At 39.3% G+C, this 19148-nt stretch overlaps 2 protein-coding genes across 5 annotated transcripts in view; both read right to left on the bottom strand.

The window, feature by feature from the left end:
* LOC121527245 (TLC domain-containing protein 4-B-like) overlaps positions 1-2038 on the bottom strand; it is a 42313-nt gene extending 40275 nt beyond the window's left edge. The window contains exon 1 of the mRNA XM_041814107.1: positions 1722-2038. The gene's annotated coding sequence lies outside the window, so the exon portion shown is untranslated. The remainder of the gene's footprint in view (positions 1-1721) is intronic.
* A 6614-nt stretch (positions 2039-8652) lies between these two features.
* The window catches only part of phldb2b (pleckstrin homology-like domain, family B, member 2b), an 83572-nt gene continuing 73076 nt past the window's right edge, over positions 8653-19148 (bottom strand). For all 4 annotated transcript variants that reach the window (XM_041813825.1, XM_041813827.1, XM_041813826.1 and 1 more), the window contains 6 exons: positions 18910-19060; positions 14388-14478; positions 14034-14180; positions 12662-12881; positions 12417-12502; positions 8653-12015 (listed from right to left, as the gene is read on the bottom strand). In XM_041813825.1, coding sequence (XP_041669759.1) covers positions 11875-12015; positions 12417-12502; positions 12662-12881; positions 14034-14180; positions 14388-14478; positions 18910-19060 — 836 coding nt within the window. In that variant the 3' untranslated portion in view covers positions 8653-11874. The remainder of the gene's footprint in view (positions 12016-12416; positions 12503-12661; positions 12882-14033; positions 14181-14387; positions 14479-18909; positions 19061-19148) is intronic.

Below are 19148 nucleotides of genomic sequence, written 5' to 3'. Positions count from 1 at the left end.
TAGCATGTCAACAGCATATTATTTTGTTATTCACTGACCTCCAAACAGGGTTTTGCTTGTGCAGGATTAGACATAATGTTGATACAGTGATGATTTATAATCAAGAGTCCATGCGGATATTTAGCATGTTTGTCAGGCTGTTTGGATCGATCTGCCCTTCAAGGATTGGCGCAGTTTGGCAGCAGCCAGCACTGAAAAACAGACCTGCTGGCATTGCCATCAAAGCGGAGTGGAATGGTGCTTCTGGGATGCACTTGTGCCAGACTGGTGCATTTTTTTGTATCCATCCCCTGACATGTTAACCTGACACGCCAGATGGATTTGTTTCACAAATCTAACTGGAAGACTTCTCATACATAGCATTTGAGAAAGGGCAGAGGCTTTGAAAAAAAAAACTCAGAGGGTGATTGGATGAATGTTCTGTCTGTCACATCTTTACGGACCAATCAGAGCAACAAAACATGTGACACAGCCGCTACCTAAGACTGCATAACACAAACCATGGCAACTGTGGACATGTCAAAAAATGACATGTCAGAAAACTCACTGCTGTTCTTTTGTCTTCTTTAAACGAAGAAATGTCATCAAGTTCTGATAAAATTGATGCTTTAGCAGCAGCCACACTGTCTTCCGCCATATCTGCACCGGCCTCTTGTTGCTGCTTGCTTATGTCACGACTCTGCTGCGCCTGAAAGCACTGCCCCTCATCGCTGATTGGTCCCGTCACTTTCTAACTGGGCCTAAACGGTTCAGATGGGAGCTTTCTAAGATGGATCTGCCAGTGAGAAACATGGAAACGGGTGTATCCATCTTTTTTGCAAGGTTCTGACTTGTACTTTTCAATCACCTTTTCTCTGAGTTGCTTGGAGTGTTCTTTGTCTTCATGATGCAATGGTAGCCAGGAATATTGTTTAATGACTGATCGGATGACTGATTGGGTCGGGAATTGGAGCGCAGCTGTTGTACATGGATATTGGAGGTAAGAAATAAGCATGAACGGGTAGTGGCAGATTTATCAAATATCTTAGGGACCGTAAATGAGCGAAAGTAAACTGTTGCAGTAATTGGACTTGTTCTACCTGTATTTAAACATACTGAGTGTGGCAATCAACAAAGCACACAAGTCGACATCCTATCAGCCTGAAAATGCACTAAAGAAAGAGTTTAGAGGGATTAACTCCAAATTAGCTTTATAACAGGGGTGCTGTGTTAATCCAGACCCCCAGTGACTCGTCTGAACCAGTAGGGTTAATCAAGTTTGGGTCCGCCTTCAGCACATGCTCGGGGTTACATTTCTGGGAAGTGAAGTCCATTTCCACAGATTGACTGGTTTCCACTACGGAGACTGTTTTGCCAGCTGCATGTTTCTATAACGACTGGTAGGCCACGTAAGGTTAAAATGCGCTTGCGTAAGACGGGTGGACATTTTTGACAAGGAAACGGTAGCTCCACGAAAATAACTCATCACTGGGATGCATTATAAAAGATGCTGGGGGCAAAACAGCGCTTAAACAACCCATTGTGGGGGTGTTTCTTAAGGAGAATGGCACGATACATACAATAACAGCGCACACAAGGGCAATCACGCCGCATTGCTTGGCCAGCTGCTGTTGCTGGGAAATGTGTGGAGGAAAAATAACACTGGCCTGCTGGTGGTTCAGTTTACAATGGCAACAGATATGACCAGAAAGCAGAAGAAAGAAAGAAATAAACAGACTCACCGTATGACTTTCATCAAGATGATTTGCGCCTCACTCTCTTTTAACGCGTCGTGGTTTCCAGGGTCGCTCGCTTAGCCGTGTATGTTGTTGAGCGAGAGAAGCCACAGCCATGTCGAGTCATTTTTGATAAACAAGCCAGCCCGCCTCTCGCTTCCACACACACGCTAACAACTTGTGGGGGATGCAGCAGCAGCAGCAGCAGTGAGCCTGGAGCTGAATGTCTGCGCCAGCCCTGCGCTGTTTACCGAGAAGACCATCCAACACGGAACATGCATAATTGCAGAGGCGCAGATCATGCAGCTCGACGCTCGATTATAGCAATGATGAGGGGGGTGTTGGTGTGTGAGGTAACTGCCTCTCTCCCCCAGTCCCTCTCTCCCTCCCTCTCTCCCTCCCTCTCTCTCTCTCTCTCTCCTGTAGAGCTCGAATTACAGCTAAATTCTTAAAGATACACACACTCAAACACACAAACATACACACTACCTAAGCAGTGGTCTGCCCAAGAACGCACACTGTGGCTATTTATAGCCAACTGAACAGGCCAGAAATCAGACAAGATAGCCACTAAAGCAGCCGTGGCCCACTGCTCTTATTATCAATGAATCCACTTTAATTCATCCCATTCACTAAAAACATTAAACACCATTGCGTTCATCTGTTTCTCTTCTTCATGCAGAATTTGGCACACGTATTTGTACAAATATGATGCCGAGTGGCCAAATGAGTGGGCATGGATGCAAAATATTATTTCAGAGCTGTAGTTTTTCACTGATCCATCCTCAGGACCAACCACCAACTCCTGAAACAGAATCCATGACCCACATTTCCCAAAAATCCCAACCACTCCGGTTTATTTAATGAAAAATGTTGCAGTTTTGGACCAAAATATATAACTGAACGAACACACAGAGCGAAATAAACGTGTTCAGAGGCCATAGCAGGAAAAGGGGTGGTTTGAGCAAGGGGCAGTTGAAAAATTACATCAATGCAGAGGTGTTTAAAGCTGCAGTTCCTCTGGTGACCACTTGAGACTGGCTGCAGAAGCACAAGAAGCCACATAAACTATGTTTACATGGTCAACATTTCTTTAATTCAGATCTGGGGTTCTAACTTCAATGTTTACATTAAGGCTAAATAAAGTGATCTGATTAAGATGCATGTGTAGTTGCTTCAAACATTTAATCAGATTGATATCACTTAGCTGAGCATCTGGTCTAATTTGTCAGAAACAGTAAGAGAAGAGAAGATAAAATCAAATAGAATAAGACTTTATTGATCCCAAAGGGGAAATTCTGGCATTGCAGTAACACAACAAAAGTGGGAGGTAGTGAAATACAATATAATTTGAATAAGAATAAGCAACATAGAAAGACTCAATAAATTTAAATTTAAAGGGGCAGTAGATATATACAATTAACATTTGTGCTGCTAATAGCAATTAAAGCAGCCTGTTACAGTGCCTGTTGAAAATATTCACCTCCATGGATGTTTTACCCTTCTATTGGTTTTATAAACCAATCATGGTCAGTATGATTTGGACATCTGGACACTGCAATTTTACTCAATTTTTCTTGACAAAACTTCTCAAGCTATGACAGTTTGCACAGGTATCCGGCATGAACAGGCCTTTTCAAGTCCAGTCACAAATTCTCTATTGGATTGAGGTCTGGGCTTTGACTCAGCCACTCCAGAACTTTCACCTTGTTGTCTTTAAACCATTTCTGTGTAACTTTCGCCGTTTGCTCTGGGTCGTTGTCATGCTGGACAATAAATCTTCTTCCAAGCCGTAGTTCTCTTGCAGTCTAGTCTGCAGACTGCAAGTCTGCAGGCAGTTCCTGTGACCTCATGGCTTGGTTTGTGCTCTGATATACGCTGTCAGCTGTGAGGCCTTTGATGATGGATTTAACTGAACTCTGGGGGATGTTTGGCACCTTGTAAATTTTTGTGTCCATTTCTTGTCTTATACATTTCAATAACCTTTTCTCTGGAGTGTTCTTTTGTCTTCATGGTGTGATGGTAGCCAGGAATACTGATTAACCAGAGACTAAACCTTCCAAATTGATTTATAATAAAAGGGTATAACATCCAAGGGGTGTGAAACGTTTTTATAGACACTGTAATATACATGCAATTCAAATAAATTCACATATTGATGCATCATTTATTGGAAAATTAAATATTGTTTGTTTTGCTTAATGTCTGTTTTTAAATCAAACAGACCATCTCAATAAAAGGAACAGATTAATTCTAGTACAGGACACATTTAGTGTTTATTAGTGTCTGCTGAAATGAGTTTGGAAATAACAGCATGCCATTGTCTGCAAAAATCCAATATTGTACACCCCTAGTTACATCTACATGACACAGCATGCTTTGGTTGTATTCATCAACACCCAAAAACCAAAAATCAGACCATAAAACTAAATCAGACCACATAAGTGGAGGAGATAGCACCAAGGGAAGTCATTGAATACATACAACAGCAGTTTAGTCCACTGTCTGTCCACAGCAGGCAGCCATATTGAAGAGTCCACCCATGCACATTGACCAGAGGTCAGATGACGGATTAAATGACAAGTGGCTGCAAATATAAAGTTACCCTCCTGTGATTTAAAGGTGCACACAGGCGAGTGTTACATCAAAAAGAGTTACTTGGGCCTGCAATGGTGCGAACTGATTCAATGTAGACTAAAGGTTTGGTGTTAAATGAACTCCAACAGTTTATTGATGTGGTTTCAAACAATCTACAGAGAGCTTAAAAGGAGAGCAAACTGTGAAAATGTCCTTTGCCCCCAGTTCAGTGACTATTCAAGCCTGAACCAGTGAGGTTCAGAGGGTTTGAAAGATTTCCCCTCATTGTCAAAGTTCCATAATTCAAGCCTGTTTTTTTAAGATTATTTTTATTATTACTAAATAAATATGTCCCTCTTTTAAACAATGACAGCCAATATTTATGAATTAACCCTTATAATAAAAAAAACATGAAAGCCCAATTGGCTCTCACATGGAGTTTACTTTTATAAAAACTCTTGCAAAAAATAAAATAAAATAAAATAAAATAAAAAACTAAACAAAAAAAACACTCCATGTGTTTTTATGTGTTTTGCACTGAGGAGAGGCTGCTGTCCAACCACTCTGCCAAAAAGCCCAGATCAGTGGAAGGATGTAGCAATGGTTGTCCCATGTAAACATAGTTTTTTTTCCCATCTCCACACAGGATCTCTGGAATCACTGAGGAGAATGCGGCAGTAGCTATGGGCGGGGTTTAGTCATACTGGAAGCCGATAGCAATGGCTGCAATCAGTGAAGCAGTTAGCTCAGATGTAACTATAGTATAGCAATAGTTTTATCAGAAGTAGTAGCAGAGAGCCACACTGAAGCTTCTCTTGTCAATGAGGATGTTTTTGCATGTCTCCTGACCAACTTCAGCATGAATTTTTCCTCCAACTAGCTCACAGGACAGAGGTTCACAGACGCCTGCAGCCTGCATCATTCCCCATCCAGAGTTCCCTGCCTTACTGAATGCTGGTGTTTTATGGAACTTTTTCAACTTTCTGAAGATAAATTGGAGAAACAAACCCAACCAGGAAGCTGAATAGAAGTATGTCATCCAAGAAGTCTACGGCTGTCACTTTCTTCTTCTAATAGCTGATAATCAGACAAGTTACAGTCGACATGATGTTTACTTTTTGAAAATATTGTGTCAGCCGTTGAAGTGGAAAACAGCTGTTCAGAAGAGGCAGAAGAGCTGGTAGCTGAAGCTTGCTTTGCAAAAAGTGCCAAACACAGACGCTTTCTGGGTAAAAAAAAAAAAAGCCTCAAATTTTGGATATAGCGTATAATTGAGCCAGCATTGTGTTTTGGCCAATTTTGTAACTAAAACTTTCAAAACTCTGTGGTGCAACTTTATCCATCTGCTGCTCTATGTAGCCTAGCTGCTCTATGTGGGTCCTGCTCACTGAAATCACCAGGGGATAATGCTACTATCACCAAGTACCTTAAACAGCCCAACTTAAAAAATACCAAAATATAACTTTACTGACTGGCTTGTCTTTTTTTATCTTTGTGTTGTAAAAATCTAAATTAATCTTCCATTTCAATAAAATGTGTTAGTTTTATCATGATAAGCATGAGATACTCAGGACCATGGGACCCTCAGTGATATTTTTCAACTACTTGCAGCAATGTTAAAACCCCCGCTTCTGCAGGATTTGCATTGCACTCCCAATGCAGCCCTCTAATGTGTGATTCAAAATAAGTTTAATAAATGAGGGGAGAAACTATGAAATGGTCAATGTTTTGCAAAAAATTAAGCCCTCACTACAGGCTGGCTATGGGCCTGTTAACTGAATATTGTTGTTCAATAGTCATGGTTTAAAGCAATCCTCAGAGGAAACACAAATAGCATTAAAATGTCCTTTGTCCCTTATTCAGTATTTATTTAAGTAAAAGAAGTGTACATACACTTTACCTTCACCTCATCTCTGCTGTGAAACATTAACTCTTTCGCCCATGCAAACATATACTGTACAATGAGTAAACAACCATCTAAGGCAGTGAATGATTGGTTTCTCGCCTAACAGGCCTTTGTTGACTGTAACCTTATCAGTGAAAGTCACAGGCGTTTGTTAAAGACAGATTTGTCGGTTGTATTGAGCAAACATTTTGGGGTGAAATACAACAAAAGAGGCGGTTTGTGTTACCTGACAACATTTCTTTCCAAGCATGATGATGTTCAGTAACAGCCCCATGCAAACTATGAAAGAGAGGCAGCACATTCAGCCTGTAGTTTGGCAAATTCACTGCTGCTGTAATGGACACAGTTTAGCGTTATGTCCCTCTATTTTATTGTTTGCTTTCTTTAAGATACATATTTTTGGGCTTTTTAGACTTTCATGGGGTGTGACCTAACTACCCGGCCATCTATCTAACATTGCTTGACAAAAGTACATTTTACTATCAGATGACCAAACAATTACAGGGGAAGCATGCTGCTGGACCCTCTTAAGTTGGGCTAAGCCCTGGATATCAAACACTTTTGGTTCTGCTCCTGCATGAGAACACAAAATGTGCCAACCGACCCCGGTCTCCCCTACTCTCAATGATCAGCACATAAACGCATTCCTCTTTAATTGATTGGTTATGTTGAATATGTATGACTAGACATGATTCTTACATAAGGTGTAAGCATGAAAAGGCTGGTCGAGGCCGACAGTGAGAGAGGGAGGAGAAACAGGATATCTGATTCTGACTGTAGCATTCATTTGAAACCCCACTGCCATCGGACCAACCGAGAACGACCTGTTGACTCACAGGGATTAAATAGGCTGAACTTTTGATGCAACTTTCTGTCACGGTCTGAACTTGTTGTCGCTCATTCCTGTTAAACTTTCACCAGCAGGATAACACGACATAAACACTAACATTTTATCTATATAAAAAAGACCTGCTTACTGCATAGGCTTCCTATTATGTGACATTATGATAGCGTGTTACGTCAGGGTTTCTCAAGGTATCATGCTATTGTTTCAGTGGGTTAAATACGTACACTTTATACTAAAACAGACATTCACGTATTCAACTTTTGTTGTTTGCTCCGTCTTTCTTTGCAAAGACTTTTATTTACCCAAACCGCAAAGCATGATGGGAAGTGAGAATGCAAATGCGCACACTCACGCCGTTCACCGCAATAAAAGTGGACAGAAACGTAATTTGGAGTTTGTTTTCAATCCCTACACTGTCACATTTCCTTTTGTGTATCATGTATTATATTGTAGCACCGAAAAGTAGTTATGACAGTAAACACTGGGCTGTTTATTTTACCAGTAAACATTTCACTGTGGATCCAAGGCGGCTGTCTAGCTGTGACATCGGCCACACGGTGGTGCTGTATTTCCATATTCTCTTCTGGACATCAATATGGGGTTTATCTGAGGATAATCACTTTAGTTGCATTATAACAATTTGGTATTATATGTCAAATAAATACAGACTCATAAACAGGGATCATACTTTTTTTTAAAATATCAACTACATTACGACATACATTTATTTCTGCCTGCTGGTATATCAGAGAAATACTGAAAACTTGGTTCATAACTCTCCAACCCGTGGACCCCCAATGTCCCTGGCGCTGGCCAAAGCATTAAAATGATCAGAAATAGAAGGTAAATATTCGAGTCTGTTATGTTTGCACATGGGTTTTTGGTGGGCCCCAGTAGATTTTCAGGTCTTAAATTGGTTGGCAGCACACTGATGTTTGGGAGAGGCTGGTATTATAAAGTCTCACTGTTACAGTGTACTCAAAGTATTCAGACCCCCTTTGCTTCTTTTCAATTTTGTTATGTTGCAGCCTGATGCTACAGAGGAAAATTTTCATTTTTATTCTCATTATTCTGCACTCAGTATCCCATCATGAGAAAAGCGAAAAGTGAACTTTATAAACTTTGCAAGTTTATAAAACATAAAAAACAGAAATATCACATTGACATAAGTATTCAGACCCTTTACAACAACACTTGAAATTTAGCTCAAGTTGGTCTCATTTCTCTGGATCGCTGCTGAGAATTTTCTCCACCTTGATTGGAGTCCACGTGTGGTATATCAGATTATCTGGATGTTATTTGGAAAGGCCTCACAGCTGACAGTGCATATCAGAGCAAAAACCAAGCCATGAGGTCAAAGGAACTGCCTGCAGAGCTCAGAGACAGGATTGAGGATTGTGGAGGCCACCTTTGTTTTTAAAAATCAAAAGTACAGTTGTGCATATGTATCAAGACCTAAATGTTGACATTTCTCCTCTTTCATAGCATAACTAGTGTCACTGTCTGACACAAGTGCCCACTGCTGTCATAGGAATGTGTTCATCCCTGCAAGAGGCAATGAAGTAAGACTATACTTGCACAAAAAAATACTACTGAAAACATAAACATTATATAAAAGGTAAAATATATCATTTTAATTATTCTTATGGGAATATAAAATTAAGATACATGCACTGGTTATGGCATAAATACAGTAGAATCAACATAAGAAAATATTTGTTCAAAGAAAAACAGAGTTCATGGACGCTTCCTCTGTAACAGCTCTTTTCGTTGGTGATAAACAACCATGTACTTATCTTAAAACAACAGATCCTCTTTATCTTATTGTAGTGATCCAAGAGAAGTCAAAGCAAAGAAACCACATACACATTTAATAACATCAACAGGAACTTTGGTCAATAAAGCAGAACGAATACAATGAAAAAGGCAAAATAATAAAAATCACTGATCAACGGAATATGATAAAAAGCAGCCTTAGTGTTCAACGTGGAATAGCTAGCGCTGATTTAGTGGTAATAAAAGCAATGTACTGGAAGCTCGTGGACCAGAGCAGCACTATTAACAGTCAGTTATGATGACTAAAGGCCTCCAAGATCCTGTTTATATCTGGCATTAAAAGCCATGCTGGATATTCGGGTACCAAAAGGTAATCCTTAATGCTAGGCAGAAACGTGCTTCAATGTGGACTGATAACGAATGGCGGTGGTTTGGGAGGCCTTCTTTCAGACTGGTTTGGTCTCACAGACCCAACGCATACTTGGACATATTAAAAAAGACCACCCAATTAACAGATGGAACCTGCAGTAGTTTGCTAGAAAGCCTCTCTTGCCACCTGACTTGAGTTGTCATCTCAAATTAGCCAGCAACCAAAAGTTTTATCTACTAATTAGTATACTAGCTTACTTAGAAGCATGTTCATGACAAAATGAGGGGGGAAATTTATTTAAGAGACATTGTTAGCCACCTGGTTTGTTGCAAATCTGCCTATTTTCATTGTTATTGTCAGCAGTTTTATTGCACATGACATACCTACAAGTGTTTCCCACACATTTGCAATACTTAGATGGGTCTCCCAAGTGAATTTGTTGACCATTTTCCCCCTTTTTTCAACTCTTATATAGTCACTATGTAACACCTGCAAATGTAAAACTTCCCACAAACACAATAAACCACAATGGTAATGCAAATCTGCAGCTTTGAATGTAAAAACCTCACAAAGGTAATATGTTTCCCACAAAATTAAAAGCAGTTGCCTACTGCAAATTACCTTAGCAGAGATTGATCATCGTCTCTCAAAACTGCATGTAATGTGAACATGAAAAATGAAAGTTGTGGTCATTGTTTGTTGGCACCTTTTCACAAAGCTCAAGTCAAATCAAATAAATGTACTCATGGCAGTTTGTTTTTGTTCACCATGAAACAGGAAGTAGTTTTTTAAGAGTCTTGAAACACTTGTAGAGGCATGAATCTTAGCACAATTTTTTTAAGTGAGAAAAGAAGATTGATATCAATTTTGTTAAAATCTGCAAAATTCAAGGGGTTCTTTTTGAAGTATGCCCTCAGAGAAGGTTGATCTGATCCTAATAATTAATTTACAGTTCATACAGAGCTGACAAAAACTTTTTTTTTTTCATATAAACAAAACTCACAGGACAAGGATGTGCTGGCTTGTCAAAGTTCGATGTCTCTCCCTATTAAAGCAAGTTACTGTGTCTTAAACACTCAGCCTACAAACTTCCTAAGATTGTGGATGGATGGGATTTTAAAAAGTGACATTATGTGATCACCATCATCATAAAAAAGGATCACTAAGGCTGGAGAGATGTATATAAGCAACTTTTTTTGCTTACTGGTAGGAGTCAGCCTTCACCACCAGAAAACTGTTGCTGTTAGTGTAGCCAACTTGGTTCCCAGTTACCCAGCATGGATGTTGATGCAAAATACAAACCAGTTGTAACTGAACGTGTGTACCATAGACTTCTTTCTTACTTTCAAGACAAACGAATCCTACTTTCTTGTATAAAAACTCATACCATCTCTCTACATTTGTGTTTCCTCCACAGATAGCTTGGCAGTTAGGTTATAAATGCATGTAGCTCTTAAAACTGGTAATATTAATGTAAAAATACTGTCATAAAACATGATAAAGGCACAAGCAAGAGTCTTGAGTTGATACTAGATAATAAACATTACGGTCTAAAAACTAACTACAACTTTAAAACAAAATGTACAAATATAAAAAGCTGAAATTATGTAAAAGTCACAATTTCTCTTGTTTGTATATTAAAAACACACCTGCAGTAACCGTGTAATGACAGCTGTTTAAGCCTAATTTCAGAGTCTGGTAAAGCTACTGTAAACTCAGACTACATAGCTGATAACCACTGAGCTGAGAGCAAAATTACACTCTATTTGAAATGCTTTTACTTGAGGGTGTGTTCAGGGTTATTAGTGTCAATTGACATGTAAGAATAGCACCTTGGAGCTACTTTTAAAGCTCACAGTAAATAGATGTGTACACAGAGTGAGCACACAACAACAGGCACTTTTTAGCATGTGTATGAAGTCGCACATGCTCATTGTAAGCATGCATGCATGTTGATGCATACAGTTAAGACCTGAGAATGCCACAAAAATCATACATGACATTATACCAAAATTATGCAAAAAAAAAAAAAGAAAGAAAATAACACTAATGTTACTAATGTAACTAATCTGCATTATTTGTCATCAAAACAAGACATCATATAAACATTATTTTTAAAAAAAGAACATAAAATAGTCTACAATTGTAGAAATCAGTTTATAATTTTAGCTCTTTTTCTTGGGTAAAAAGGTTCAGAGTTTCAGTGGCACTTGATATTTCTAAACTGGTCAAATCATTCACTAATGCGAGAGCTAAGTATAGATCATTAAGTTTTTAAAACATTTGAGCCAATCCTTCTATAAGATGGGGCACTGTTGTTTTTCTTAACAAAAGGGCAGGCAATAATTTTATTTGTAGATAATGCTACTTCAACATGCACCAGCTATGAGTTCAGATGTAGACGAGTTTAAACAGACAGAACCTGCTTATTGCTGCTGCAACAGGCTCCTGAACTCCAAGGCACGGCTGTGCATCATGGTGCGTTGTGTATTGTTTGTATCTGCCTACCATTAAACATGGAAACCCCAAGAGTGAGAACTCTTTTTAGGCACCTTTTTATACAACAAAAACTCTCCAGCATATGTGACCAAAATATCTGCCTACAGTCCAATGATAAATAAGGAGCAGAAAAGTCTTTAAAGTCAATAAGAGATACGGCAGGATGGTGCAGATGATCCCTTTCCTACACCATGAACTGGGTGTACCCCTCAGCACCTGTGACGATTACATCCATCCAGATCCTCATGGCCTCTGGAGAGGGAGCAACCATGTAGTAGACTCTGTCATGAGTCTTTACGCTGAAAGTCAGGGACGGGTTTGGGCTCTGAAGGAGAGAAAGGAAGGAGACAACAGCCAGTCAATAACATGACGATGCTGAACTGAAATATAACATAGCATACATTGTTGCACAAACTTTGTTCATAGATTGTTTTCTTTTTCATGTGTGGGAAATGGAGCACACTCTACTTTTCTTTACAGTACAACTCCAACCAAAACAGCTCTCATTTTAATTTAAGTGAGGAGCAGAGGGAACCACGACATGTATTCTAGTTAGTTTAAAAAGTGAGAGAGCTAAAGAAGACAACAGAAAGGCAGCTTTTTAATAAGTATTATAAAGGGTACCAATGAATATCAGTATCACTACTGCTATCAATTAAATGCTGATGATAATCCTCTAAAAGCAACATAAATAAAAATACATAAATGTTGGATTTGCACACTTACCTTATGTGCATTCTTCAAATGATCATAATACACTTCTTCTATTGCTTGGAAGTAGATCACTCCTTTCAGCTTGGCTTCATGCTTGTCTGCAGAAAATATAACTGGTGTTTATTATGTAGGAATATAAATGAATGGGAATATAAGGCACTACATATTTTTTCATTTAGATTTTAAATATAAACATTTGCAGCATTAGAAATATGAAATATCATCCCCTCATGCTGCAGTATTATCCTCAATCCTACCTGCAAAGTATGAGAGCGTGCGTCTGTTACGGTCAAACACAAACCAGCGTTTCTTCCAAGTTTTAATCTTTCCACCCATTTTGACCAAGTATCCCCGGCAGGTCTTTTCCGAAATGGATAAATGGAAGCATGTGTCCGTGCTGTGGCCCGCAGACTCGATGTGAGCACGCAGGTCAAAGTCGTCCTTTCTCACCGGCAGGTAACGTGTCAACGGCCGGGACTGGAGGAGAAGAGTGGATTGGTTCATGTAGGGAGAGGGAAGTTGTGATAAAAATGATCTGTTTATATCATCTCTGGTGTTTATTTAACTATGCAGATGTGTATCATATGTAAAGACATACTGAAGTTTGAAATTCTTTCATTTGCTGCCAGCTGTTGATGGTCCAGAACAGAGAACAAAGATGATGGATGAAGCTTATACTACAAACTGCTAAATAGAACCATACAGGAGGAGGGAAGTGTGCATGAAATATACAAAAGTCAGCTACAGAAGCAAGATGGAACACTTTGATAAGAAGCAAAAGATTAATCACCTATTAGATCATGTTAACATCTGTGATGGGTAATAAGAAATCAAATTGACTGCACTTGAGTATGTGCATTCACACTTTACATTAACAATACTTGCCCATCTCTAGTGCAAACTCTCAGCCTTGCAGGTCACTTGTATTGATTTAAGTTGTAATTTCAATCTATCTTTACCCCAAAAAGTGTATTTCCCTAATAGTATTTCACCATTTCCATAAGATACGTGTTAATGAAAAAATGAGGGAGAAAGCTGTGAAAAAGGCACCTCTTAGCTTGTAGCTAATGTGCAAGTAGCCCCACTGCATATAGACTGCAGAAATACCTAGTAGGTACGATTTTCTGCCTCAGATTGGCCCGACATGACCTGTAGCCTAGAACCAGGTTAGGCAAGGATCCCTGCCTCTACCATCAAGCCTGGGCTGGGTCAGCTTGTGGGTGTCCTGTCAAATATAGTGACATAACTATATTTCACCCTGGATTCATTTAGGATTTTGACAAAGTTTCAAAGTTGTTTTTTACTTCAGAACAACTTCCCTTGGAGAAGATCCTTTGTCGTAACATTTTTAATATGAAGTTTAAATACTTTCGAAGTTTGATTAAATTTAAAGTACTTGGCAATAATAGTGGCATGAAAGCATCCCAGACCACTACCAAATCGCTCCAAGTTAAAGGATATCAAATCGTTTTCAGTACACATTGAGTCAGTTTACATCTAGCATAAAGGATTACCACTTGGTATCTGATTACCCATGGATGTTATTGCAAGGTGTTAACAGAGACAACAACTTTTTCACAGTAATGACAAAAAAAGTTTACATGTCCTTGTTTTTCTTTGCTTTCCTACCTGTGCCCTCTGTTTTTCTCGTAGTTTCACCTCTCGGTCGATCAGTTTCTGCCGTCTGCTCGTCTCTTCTTGTAGCCTTTTCTCCAGTTCCTCCCTTCTTTTCCTCTCCTCCTCCAGTGCCTGCTTTCGTATGTCCATCTCTCGTTCCTAAGGAATGTTTAGACTAGTCAGATTTTGATAAACCTCTGAAGTGTTTTTCTGTATGAAGAAGTGTCTCAGAGCCTTTGCATTTATAGTTCTAATACAAATCAAGGGACAAAGCTTAAGCTCTACACATGGATATTTTTTACCATTAACACAATAAAATGTGTGAAAAGGATTTAACACTGTGTTTGTAACTAATCTCATATTGACCTTGTGTTCGAGGAGGCTCTTCTTCTCTGCCTGGGCCTCTCTCAGCAGGCGCTCCATCTCCTCTAGCTTGGCCATATTGGAAGTACTGGCACTGCAACACAAAAACACATACACAAATCAGCAACACAGCAGATGCAACTTTCTCTTCCTGTGCAGTGACCCAATCGACATATGGTCTAGAGAATACAAACACCAAAACAGCGACGATAAGGAATGTGAACGTGAACTCCTAAAATGTAATGAAACGGAGCAGATGCCAAGTCAATCAATTAAGCCTGCTACACCCAGAGCAAGTGTGACAAACTGAATCCATTCTGACTTTTCCATCTGCTTTTTCATGTGTTCTGTGAGTCTTCATGTCAGTGCAATAGTAGTTGAAATACAGGAATACCTCATGATGATTCAGATCTGAGCATAACTTAAACTAGAAGAGGTACATAAATATCTGATATTAAATACACAGTATGTAAATTCCCCTGCAAGGCTCTCAACCAATTCAATTACAAAAGATCATTGTGGGAGTAGTGGGGAATCATGGGAGTGATATCATCTTACTGTGACACTACTGATACTGAGGCTTGCAAATGTTTACTCTTAGGCTGGCCAATCATTAGACAATTTTCAAATCTTATATTAACATGTGAGACCAGAGACATAAGGACAGTTTTAAATGATTTTTAATTTTATAATCCTCTAAATGCAAACACTAGACGACTCTGCTAGAAAGTCAGACCGCACACCTGCTGTCTGCAGAAATGATTTTACAGAAAGAGTTCCCTCCACAACAGGCTGCCAAAAAAATCAAAAAACAGGGAAAGAATATGGATGAAATTCTGGCTGGAATGAAGGTTTCTATGTCCGTCAACTGTAAAAGTATGCAACATCTGATGGTAACACTACCTGGCCTGCTCAGTTTGGCCGAAAGTTGGGCTTAAAATTATGTAGTGTGTGGCCAGCCTTGGTTTCAGTGTCAGAAGCCTTGGTGTGCCAGTTTATCTGGTGCTGGATTACATGATCATTCAGAGAGATGTTCAGGGGGCTTCTTACAACTCGTATTTACCTTAAAAATACTGTTAAACATGCAAGTATGCTGCTGGCTTCCCTATAGTAAGAATTTATCAGTGCCTGCATGAAGGCAGGGCAAAGGAAGGCAAGTTTATTTGCACAGCACATTTCAGCAACAAGGCTGAAACACAATACATCCAAACATGATGACAAAGGGAAACAGAACCACCCCCCACCCACCCACCCCCACACACACACAAAGTGAAAGTTTTTAAAACAGCAAATAAAATCCACACAAGATTAAAAACAACAAAATCAAAAGAGAAAAGGAGAACATTTATACCCAATACAGGGAGAAACTTTCTTCAAAAACATCTGACCCAGTCAGTACCATATTTTGTTTTTATTTTATCTCAACATGTCAGTGGTGGATCTCTCATCTCCTTACTGCTGCCTGACCTCATCTAAATTCAACAATTCAGGACCTCTGTAAGTTTTAATCTTTCTCTTGAAACAGAAAGATTCATTTTTCTTCCCAAGCAACGAAAGCCTAATCGCGCATGAAGCCCTTGTAGAGACACCAATGTCAGGAGGACACAAAGTCAGAAAATAGGTTTAAAATCCTATGTAAAGAAAATATCAGTAACTGCAAATGCCTTTTCAAAACAATACAAATGGCAGTGACCTGCTGAAAAACTTCTTGGTTTAAGTCAGGTATTTTTGTGTAGTATTGTTTCGATTTTGGAATGTTTTACAATTAAAGCTCTCTGTCTGTAGCTACACTCTGTCCTTTCGATTGAAGGCCCGTTACAGTGTGGGAGCCTTGATTTCAGGCTAATTTCTGGATGGAAACCATTCTCCTCTCTCAGACAGTACTCTCTGACTCTCCTATGTGTCACCATCTGTCTGCGGATCAAAACAGCAAACTTGTCTAGTTTCAGGTCTCCCAGACTGCAGATGGTCTACACATGAAATGAATTCTTCACTGACATCATAGGGAAGGAATTTTGTATACGTTTGTAAATGTTCAACAATCTTTTTCTCCTTCGTCCCCTATAATTATCCAGTTCCCAATTTATTGCTTTTCCTCCCACTGAAATGCAAACACACGCACGCAAAAATTCTCTCTCATCCAGAGCCAGAAGAAACTGGAGACCCAGTGTTGATTAGTGATGATGTCACAACATTGTTAAGATAAATAGTACACATTAGACACAGTCTAAACAGATCAGGAAGGAAAGAGAGAAGGAGAGGGAAGTGGGGTATCCAAAGTGAGAGAAAAGGGGATCAGGAGGGAGGGTTTGAAAGATGGAGAAAAAAAAAATAAGGGAAAGAGAAAAAAGGTTTCCCGCTCGCTGGTAACTGATTTTTTTCAAATGCATTTGTGTCCAATCAAAGCCACATCACTCTCTCTCTTTACTCCTTTAGTTTTAGCTCACAACCACAAATGTACATACTGGAGCAGAACAGGGTTGGAAATTAACTTTTCAATCTGTTTGTCACTTTGGTTGGTGATTTCAAAAATCTACCAGCCACTCACATTGATGTTTCTCAATCACAATAAGTAGATTAAGAGGGACTTTGTACACCAATGATATAAAATGTTTCTTATTTTAAACTGTCTTTGACCAGTTTGTCCATACCTGTCCATGCAATCATTTGCTGCTTAACATATGGGGGCAGTGTAAATTTTTCTGCATTGAGTGTCAGACTTAACAGAATTAAATATTTAATGTGCCATTCCTGCAATCTTTCTTTATGCCTGTCACAAATTATTTTGTTACATGACTTTTATTTACCTGCCCCTGAGGCTGGTAGGTTGAGCAACTTCACTGCACAAAAATACCTTCATTTGACTGGTGGTGGGTGCTAATTTCTCCCCCTGGTGTAGACTCAATATATAAGTAAGAATTGAGTTCCAATAATCCACTTGCCATTAAAAAAAGAGATGAAATTTCAGAGGAAACTTTAGCTCTACACTTAAGCTCTTCAATCCTTTGCCTGTGTGAATAAGTTACTTAAAGGTGGACGACATTTTGTCCACCTTGACAATAAGTCAAATGCGAGCTGTGTCAACATTTTTTTGTGATACTAATCCACAACTAGTAACTTGGCAAACTACTTAAAATGGGTATGTAGTCTGCAGGCTCATAAAGATCGTTAAGGTTTGAGCATGTGTGATATTGTTACAAGGTAACCGCAGGTTTAATTAGTAAGAAAAAGGATGGATTAAATCCTATCATAGAGTAAAATCTTATTTCATGTCTACAGGACAAATAGTTGAATTACATGGTTTATCTCCTGTGTTGCAAAAATAAAATACATTTAACAATCAGTTGACTATAGGCAAAACTTGACCAATCAGATTCAGCATTGTAACACCCCAAGTACTTAAGTTTATTCAACAAATCTTACATCTCTTCTCCCTGTAATTTCTCACATAATAGGCATGACAAACTTATAGCAGCATCCATCCTTCCCCGTTTCTTTCAACACCTTTTCAGCATCTTACCTCCGTCGATGAGAGGGAATCGCACTCATAGTCATCATAAAACAGTCCAGTTTTAGTCTTTGAGAGTTTGAATTACTTGATATGAAATCTATTCAACTTTCTCAAACACCCGTATCTCCAGAAATAAGAACACATCACTGACAGAGAGAAGAAAAATCCAGTCCCAACGTTAAATTACGTCTTTGTCCAGTTTCCACAGCACAAGTCCTTCAATCCAGCAAAGGCTTGCACAACACAGTCCATCTGAGAGCAGACTGAGGATCACAGAGGCAGTCCGTTACTCACACTGCAGACAGAGGTCAGTCTGCAAATAGTTTGAGACTGTGCAAATTTTTGAAGAAACCAAGAGCATACCATTCAGAGGAACAAGAGGAGGGGAGACAAAAGACAGATGTAACCACTGTAAAAAGGAGCAAGGGGAAGCATGCACACATGGTTTCAGTCCAGATAGGGGGGTTGGACCCCTAAATGTACCTCCACACTCAGACTGGTTTGCTCAGCTCATCTGGACCTGAGGGGGGTTGACTGCACACACATAAACAGACACCTTCATGTTTTCCGTCTTCCGTAACCTGACCCCTGAACACCAATCAAGAGTCCCCTGAACTCATACAGCACACACACATCTTATTCTCCAAGGAGGGAGCATGAAAGGCGGGAAACCTCTGCTCTAGAGCTCCACACACTTTTTACATTAACTCACTTTCTTCTCTGTATGTTAGCCCCCCAAACCCTCTTACTTCAGTCATGTTTCATATTACGAACACAAAAGCACATTTTTGTGGATTCAAGTTTTCACATTTCAGTTTGTCTCTTGTCACAATTCAACCTTTCATATGCTATTTTTTTCACTTTTGTAGAATTTGCCTGATTTTCTCCGCATTCAGTATTGATAGCAATTTACTAGAGTACTTTGCCTGACTGCATCTTTCTCGATTCTATATTTTCTAACATGCCAGAATAATTACATTCACATGTACTAAAATAACTTCTGCTGACACATACCTGGAGACATTGTCAGGAGAGCAGGCAGAGATGCTTGTTTCAATGGAGTCCGTGCTGTCAACACTCATGGTGTCAAAAGCCTGGTTGTCACGAAACCCAAAGGCATCAAGATACACGTTGGTCTGGGAAGCTGCTCGAGAGCTGGACTGACCTGGGAAAACACACAAAACAGGACTTAACAACACAACATTAGTTGTTCATCATTTGCATGCAAGTCCACTTTAGCTTTACCTTTCTGT

The sequence above is a fragment of the Cheilinus undulatus genome, linkage group 19, assembly GCF_018320785.1.
Source record: "Cheilinus undulatus linkage group 19, ASM1832078v1, whole genome shotgun sequence".
Taxonomy (NCBI): domain Eukaryota; kingdom Metazoa; phylum Chordata; class Actinopteri; order Labriformes; family Labridae; genus Cheilinus; species Cheilinus undulatus.
The sequence above is the reverse complement of the archived record's forward strand: the minus strand, read 5'-3'. Positions and strand labels throughout refer to the sequence as shown.